Here is an 8082-nt window from a genome sequence, read left to right as displayed (position 1 = left end):
CTCATCCAGGAAGCAATCTGGCAATCAGCACAGGGTCCCTGGAGCATCCAAGCTGGAAAACAGGCTCAACCCTCATTTCTAGCGCTTCAGTGAAGCTACTTACGCTGTTAAGAGCCTAAAGCTGCTATGATTCATACCTAGAGCATGAGGGACTCAGCGTCTACTGTGTCACTTAGTGGTGTAGGCTTCCTTTTTGGTAAAAATTGCCCAGTAAAGTGCTGTCACAGTGCCAGCACCTGGGGAGAGGGGCTGTTACCAACTTTCTGTCTGCTATGCTGATCCCATTCACTTCTCATTTGCTCAGAAGCTGGAACTGAGTGCTCAAAATCGGACTCAGCAAGAAGCTTCAGGTGGATATGATTCAGGTAAAGTGGAGCTCTTTGGTTATCCACCCATCAGATAGCAATGAATCGTGGTTAATTGAGACCTTCCTGCAGGATAGGTCCTGTCAGGCTCAGGTCACAAATTCTTGCATGGCCATGCAGGCACACACTTTGTAATATTTCCTCAGAGGCCAAATGAACAAGGGATGCTCAGGCTGATCAGTGTAAGCCATGGCCATCAGCAACACCAAGAGGGTGGGATGCAACCCAAAAGTGAGCTCCAGTTGCTACTACAGGAGCCACTGCTCTGCCCCGCTCTGCATTCAGCAGCTTTAGGCTTCCTGTGCCAGCACTCCAAACTGAGTAGCCACGGCTTCAATGGATAACCAGAAATAACTTAAGACAGTGATAGACCAGAGCCAAATGCCTTGCTGCCTTGCATAGGCAGAGGATCATGGCTTGGGAAGTATGGTGATTAATTTGTTTTCATAGAGTAATTACCAATTAAACATTCGGTTAATGATTCTGTATGAATTAATTATAAACAGACTTCAGCCTAATTATAAGGACTCAAAGAGATTGTTTAATTAAATGTTTATTCTTCCAAAAGTGCTGCGGAAGACTTAGCAGCTGAATGCATACATCCAACTGGAAAATGGCACGCGTTTGACACCATTGGCTGCTAAAGAAGCCTTAAATTACACCCTGCTGTAATTAGCAGCTCAGTGGTGTACCCTTCTCTGAGCTTGACCCCTGTGATCGTGCCAGTGGTTGCAGCATTCAACCATTCTTCTACATCAGACCTCTTGTCCTGAAAATATTGTTATTGTTTTGCCGTTATTTATTTCACCAGATGAGCGGGCTTAAAATAAGCACCACTCTCCAGGCTGACACGTGGCAGCACTTACAATGAGTTGAAAATAAAATTGCACATACTGTGCTGCTTAGAAGAACGTCCCCCAATTGCTGCGTGTATACCAGCTGCATGCAACAGCCGAATGCTTCACAGTTCCAGCTCCCCCGTGGGGGTACATCTGCCAGATGTAAGTATTAATGAAAGTGAACTGTGACAGAAAGATGAAGCTTCATTAAGGACTGTTATTACCCAGTTTCAGGTGCTAACGGGGCAGCTGCTCAGGGTGGGATGCTGTCACTTGTGTACATCAATGAGGGTGCTCGAAGGAAGTGAGGTCTTCAGGAAGCAATGAACACGCTGCTACCCAATGTCTTAGGGAGCAAACCCTACACAGGGACCAAGTGCAGGGTCCCCAGGAGGATGTATGGGAAGGGGAGGAGCTGGGGCACAGCCTCACAGCGTGATGTCCTCATTCAGTGCATTGCCAGCTCCATTCCCCAGTGCTTTCCCCTCTCCCCCAGACCTGCACACATCCCACGCACTGATGGTCCCAATGCCACGGAGACATCACGGTCAGAGGAACCAGGAAAAGCTGCAGCTCTTGTCCTCCTGTGGGATATGGGAGATTTCACAAACTTTCCCATCTGACACGTTGTTCAAATGCTCTGCAGCTGTCAGAGCGCTATTGTTCAGGCTCAGATTGTGCTGGAGTTTGAGGTGTGTTTTTTTTAATCTTTTTTGATGTCTCAAACATTGCAGAGCTTCAGAGTGGGAGAGGGGACTGCAGCTCCGCATTGATCGCTGCCTCCCAGCCAGGTCTCTGTCTGTTCCTGCAGCATAGCCCCATCTCCTCACTCTACATCAAACTCCCTCTGCTCTGACACAGTGCCCCTGCCCTCACCCCTTGCTCCAGCTGGAGTTAGTACTAGCCCAAGAGGAACATACTTGCACCTTGGTCCAATAGCAGAAGGTTTGTTAATCCTCCCATATCTTTGCATCCTTTTCTCCCCCGTCAGCATGCATGCTGCTGTGTTCCATGCAATAGCAGTTGCACATGAATGCCATGGATGTGAAGCACTGCCCAACATGACTCCTCCAACACCAGCTTGGAAGAGCACCACAGACCAGGAGATCTTCTCCCTAAGGCTGTCCTGGGGAATTCACGTCTCCATTTAAATTCACCAGTAGCAGAACCTTGCCCAAGGACACCAGCCTTGATAAAACACTGCTAACTAAAATACACAGCTCACACTTTCTTTTTCCCATGTGTAATACCATAATGGCTGCTGCAGAAGCCAAAATAAAGACTGCCTAACTGGTATCAGGTGCTGGTATTTCTGCCTTCCCTACACCTGCAAACCTCATCAGCACTCATTCCTGGGAAAGGCCAAAGTGCCCTAAGCAGCCCAGGAGGCTGGAGGGAGTTAATGAGAATTGGTAGCACTGGGGTAGGGACAGGTAGATTTATGGGGATCACAGAGGTCAATGGGCTTATTTGTTCTCTCCTCATCTGTTCCCACCTGTGTCATTATCCAGGAAAGGATTACAGGCAGGACAGCCTGCGCCTTCATCTCACCACAGCTTTGCTTTTCATATCTGAGTAATAATTGCTCTGGGCAGAGACCTCACTTGGATTCCAGCAAAAATTGAAAGAACATCTATCTAGATAGATGGATATCTGTCTGTTTAGACAGATACAGATCTGTGTTTGTGGGCCAGGACACAACAGTTGCCAACATTGTGCGTGTGCCTGTTCCTGTATGGGAGGTATGTGTCCCTTTATTACTTCAGGGTATCCTCTCAGCGCTCCCTGTAAAGAGGTTCTGAATGGAAGCCAGCTTGTTTCGTGTCCATGAGTCATTTCCATCCCTTTGTTTAACGCCTGGCTCTGCTCCGCTCTGGTAGTTGCTCCTTGTCAAAAGTGTCATCTCAGAGCTCCAAGTCAAGTCATTAAGTTATATATGCCAACATAATCAGGTTTTGGAGAGGGAACAGAGCTCAGCTAGACACAGCCGCTGGGGCAGGAGGCACTACTGACACAGCTGAATGGTGGTGAGATCATTTTCTCCCTAAAACAGCATCTGGAGGGGTTCAGGTTTATAGCAAGTGAACATTCCAGATGCGCTATGTACCAGGTGGAGAAACTGGAAGCCCAGGCCCAACCTGGATGAAAGAGTGTTCTCAAAGACTTCAGGATGCTTTGGGTCCAGAAATTAAGGGCTGAAATGCTTGACTAGAGAAGGAACCTTTTAGCTGATTTCAGAGAAATTCCACACCCTGCACTGTCCGTGTGAACCTTTCCACTGACTTTGAAGTCAGCTTTTCCCCAAGGCACGCGGATTAACAAACACTGTGACTGAGTCCCATTTCCTCCTTTCCAAACGAAATCCAACATCAGCGATTGAGAAAGAAGAACCTGCATTGTAATAAATCCCCACAGTCACGGTCATCACCGCTTTTGTTATGAAAGCGCATCTTTTGCTGCGGTTTGTTTGTTTTGTTTCATGAATTAACTTTGTGTATTCGCGAGATTAAAAGCTTAAATGGGATCAATGAAGACTACACAGTGTGCATCAAAGTAATTGCGGATTGTTTTTGCAGACTCCAGAAGAGCAGTAATATTGAAGTGCTGAGGGCTTAGGGCAATAATTATGAATTTTTCAAATAAAGAGATGAAAGGAAATACGGTGTTGGTACGCTGGGCTGAACCCAATGGTTTGTTGTTTCCAGCACACTGGGACCTCTCTTGGGGCAAAGGTACACCATGTCTTCTTGAAGGCAGCAATCCGATCCTCCAATCACTTTGAGGCAAATCATTTGCTGTCCGTGTACAGGATGTTAACTATGTGGAAAAGTAATAAAGCGGTGTAAGCCTCAGAGAGAATCACAGGAACGTCCAGCGCTGCCTCCCATCCTTTCTACCTTGGAGCAAAGCTGTATGGAAAATATATTAAAATCAAGAGTTCAGCACTGCTTTCCAGATGGCATCATATGATATGATATTTGCTGGCATTTGCTTAAAACTAGACTCTTCTGATCCAGAAGGGTAAAGCTTATAATATTCTCATCTTCCAAATCCTTGATTTCAGATGTTTGTCGTTCCCATAAATTACCACGTACAGCCAATAGAAAGCAGTTATTTTCTACACAGTGGAAATAAGAGAGATTTGTGGATGTGGTATTACATAGTGCGAGCTATTTTAATATGCTGAATGTATAGCAAAGCTGAATTTAATATTCTCAGAATAAATCACACCCAATTTCAAGGCAGAATTCCTTCCCTTCTCCGTTCTGTTCAATTCAGAAAACCCCACATATTTGGCATGACCTTCTTTCAACGCACCCAACACATAAACCTTTGTATTTAAAACCTCTTCCATACAGTCTGACACAGTTCAGCCAGAGTTCTTATTAATTGGGAAGGTGATGGCTGAAGAGGACCAGTGGCTGGATGGGACGATGCTGTGGTGAGCACCAGGCAGGGACTGTGGATGAGGAAGCCACACTGGTTGTCTTACCTATGTTTCCAACACAGCCATCTGACACTGAGATGAGTTGGCACCAACTCAACCAAAGAGATCCGTTTGAGATTGCAGCTAATGACATGCAGCCATCACAGAAGCACTCACAAACGCACTAAATAGTTGGACTAAGTGGGACTACTTTGAAGAGAAGTTGTCTGCGCACGTAGCAGGAATGGGAAAAGTCGTGTTTCATCAACTTGTGTGGTGTCTGAAAGAGGTGACATAGTTGGCAGTAAGAAGAGTGTGTTGCAACGTTTCTCAATTGCAAAGAAAACACTGAGCCATGCTTTTCTGGACAGATCCTCATCTGGTGTAAATCAGCGAAGCTTCACCAATGTCAAGTTGCTCCTGGATGCTGTTGTCAGGTCTTCCAGAGTCAACACTATGGAAGCCCATAGTTGCACATATTAAAGTAATCAGGAAGATTTTCATTACTGACTGCGCAAGTGAAATGAAGACCGACATAATGGAAACGTGTTCAAAAAATTTTACTGACAAAGATTTTAAATAAAAATGCTTTTTTTCTCTTGTGTACGACTGTTGTCTAACAGATGCCATTAATACAATGGAAGGATTGTAGTGGAGGGGAGAGGAAATGTATTTCCCAATTCCTACTGGAAATTACGTCTCCACTTAATTCCTCCAAGCAGCTTAGATTCAAATAACTCTTATTTCTTCCCGCTGGCCGTTTCCCATGGCTGCACATCCCTTCTGCATTGGCACTGTCGTTTCACAGCTGTCACACATTCCCATGAACAACAGATCATCACTGGCCCTGTACAAGGCATACTGGGGGACCTGCAGGTATGGATTAAAGGTAAAAAGGACATTTTCAATTTGCAGATTATTTGCTGGCATTGTGAGTAGATTTACTATCTTTGTAAAGATGGGAATTTGCTCTTCTTTATCTGTGTGGTCACCTCTTTCACTTGGTCTTGAATGCAGCTGCACAACATGTGTATATGGATCCCAACCAGCACGGCAGAACATGGGTTCTTCAAGAGAATTAGGGATCATCTCATCATTCTGTGCCCAGCATGAGGAATTGTGTGTTACTGGGAGGGCTCACTCTGACCGAGAGGTACTGGGAGTTCCTCTACTCTGGGCCTGGAAGGGAGCAAGTTCTCAAGCAAACCTCCATCCTTTACTGTTAACCACAGAAAAACATGGTTCTGAACTTCACCCTCTTCCTTCATCATGTTTTCTAGAGCAAGTTTTTCCCAAGTCAGACATTTCCCTGCTGCTTTCTGCTGTCATTACAGAGTCCAGCTTCTCATTTACTGTTTTATTCAAAGGGAGAAGTATATTTATTCCATATTCATACAGATGTTCATGTGGCTATAGCCAGTCTCTGCCTTTTGCTGACAAGCTTGCTGCTTTGTTCTCAGGACACCAAGCAGCTGGCATCAGAATACCAAGTGTTTTTGTCTTCTACCCATCTTCCCTCTTCATTCTCCAAATTTTCTGTCCTGGTGGGAAACTTGTCACACATTGCTGGGCCGATGCAGAGCTCTGCTTCTGTTCTGTAGTAAGGGAAGTATCCACTGGAAGAAAAGGGCCGGTTCAGGCCTGGCGGTGTGGTGGGGAGGGAGAAGGATGGAAGGCAGCCTTCCAAGGTGCTGCCTCCTGGGAGCTGCTGGGATGTTGGCTCTACATTGGCCATGGAAGAACACAGCTTCCTCTCTGTCCCCAGAGCTGGGTGGGCGGTCTGTAACAAACATATACAGGAGCTGAGGTATGGGTACATGGAAGAGTGAGGCTGACACATGGGAATGATCGTTAGAATTATGTGTCATTCAAGGAGGGATGGATGCCACCTGTGAATGCCTGGGAGTGCTGCCCAATAGATACCTACAGTCACGGGGAGAAATTTCCCTTGTAATTTACCTTCTCAGCATCTCCACCAAGCTCCACACATCCACCTTCTCCTTCATCTTTGTTTTCAGGCTTCTCTCCTTCTTCATTTAAGTCATATAAGAGAGGTTCGACAAAGTACTCCTCATTTGATCTGTAATATGGAAAATATCCTGTGGAGATGGCTGAATAGTTCACATTCTCCTCCTTCTCAGAATAAACCTCGCTGCCATCAAAGCTTTCTTCTGTTTCTGGGTTGATCTGCAAGGCAAAGAGGAAAGATGGGACCATAAAGACCAGTTCCTCCTCCCACCTCTCTGCCACAGTCTGCTTGAGATAAACAGAAATTTCCCATCAAAGCCATTTGTGATGGAAAATTGGGTCTTCAGTTGAAACATCTGAAAAAGAGCCTACTTGCAATGCAAATATTTGCAATTTGTTTAAAAGCTTATGTTTCAAAAACCAGTTATGATGTAAGAAAAAAAGACAGCTCTTTCCTTCTGAGCCCTGAAACAGTTTCCCAGGAAGAGTTTTCAACAAAATCCAAATACAACTTAGCCTCTGTATTCTCAAGCAGTCTTTAGTAGCTGACACAGGCTCTTTCACATTCTTTTTGTCCTAATCAAGGGTCACAATGAGTAGACTTTGGAAATGAAAACCCAATCTCCAACCCTTCCTGTTTGATTTTTTACTCTTGTTTGGCGTAGCACAAACCACGACCTGCAGAGACAGCACTTGTACCTGACTGGAGGTTAAATTTACTGATTGCGTGCGTTTCCTTGACAGATTCCAAACCAAAGTCATGGCACCCCCACAGTTGATTTAGTTTGGTTAATGGTCTCTTGAAAATCTTGGTAGATCAGCAGTGCTCCTGAATGTTCTGGAAATGGAAGAATACTGAAATTTCAGTAGAGTCTTAAAAAAAGCTGGTTCGACCCTCTTTTCCTCCTGATATTTTCCTTTTGGATTTTCCATGCAACCCAAAGAGGCACGTGCAATTCAAGGCCTTGACTGAGCTTGGGTTTGATGTTTCAAATCAACTCCCATTTTATCATTTGAAAAGTCAATTTATCAAGTAATCACTATTACAAGACCTCATCTCCTTGAAAAATATGGTCATATTCTAGCCACGTTCAAGGGCTATAGACAAGTTCAAAGGAGTCTTAATCTACACATCTGGGTAACACAAGTGCAGCCCAAGGGTTACCAGGGGAGAGACAGAGGGTATTTTTATGGTTACTACGTACCCAAGAAGTATCAGAGAAGAGAAAGCCTGTTGGGAGAGCATCATCCCACACCCGTTTTGTTCCCTTGGTGATGGGGTTCCAGGGTAGCATCACAAAGTGAGTGGGACTGTTGTTCCACTCCTGGTTGCTTTTATCCATATCAGAGAGGAAATAAATTATGGAAATAACCCCTTATAAATGATCATTTTGGATTTATGACTGTATTGCATTTGTCATACACATAAAACCCATCTTTTAGAAGCAGGTTGGCTCTTTCCATTATTAGTCTTTTTCCCATG

The 8082-nt window shown here is 44.9% G+C and overlaps 1 protein-coding gene across 1 annotated transcript; it reads left to right on the top strand.

Annotated features, from left to right (window-relative positions):
* Nucleotides 1–203: 203 nt before the first annotated feature.
* Nucleotides 204–6819, top strand: LOC116654041. Its single transcript, XM_032447390.1, has 2 exons — nt 204–365; nt 1177–6819. Exon 2 carries the CDS (start codon nt 5398–5400, stop codon nt 6415–6417), a length of 1020 nt encoding a protein of 339 aa, XP_032303281.1. The 5' UTR covers nt 204–365; nt 1177–5397; the 3' UTR covers nt 6418–6819.
* The last annotated feature ends 1263 nt before the right edge of the window (nt 6820–8082 follow it).

This window comes from Coturnix japonica, chromosome 13 (assembly GCF_001577835.2).
Source record: "Coturnix japonica isolate 7356 chromosome 13, Coturnix japonica 2.1, whole genome shotgun sequence".
Classification (NCBI taxonomy): Eukaryota; Metazoa; Chordata; class Aves; order Galliformes; family Phasianidae; genus Coturnix; species Coturnix japonica.
Note: the sequence above shows the minus strand (reverse complement) of the source record. Positions and strands in the feature narration are given on the sequence as shown.

Coding starts and splice junctions, on each gene's coding strand:
- LOC116654041 (XM_032447390.1), top strand. CDS start 5,398: ATGGCTGCACATCCCTTCTGCATTGGCACTGTCGTTTCACAGCTGTCA.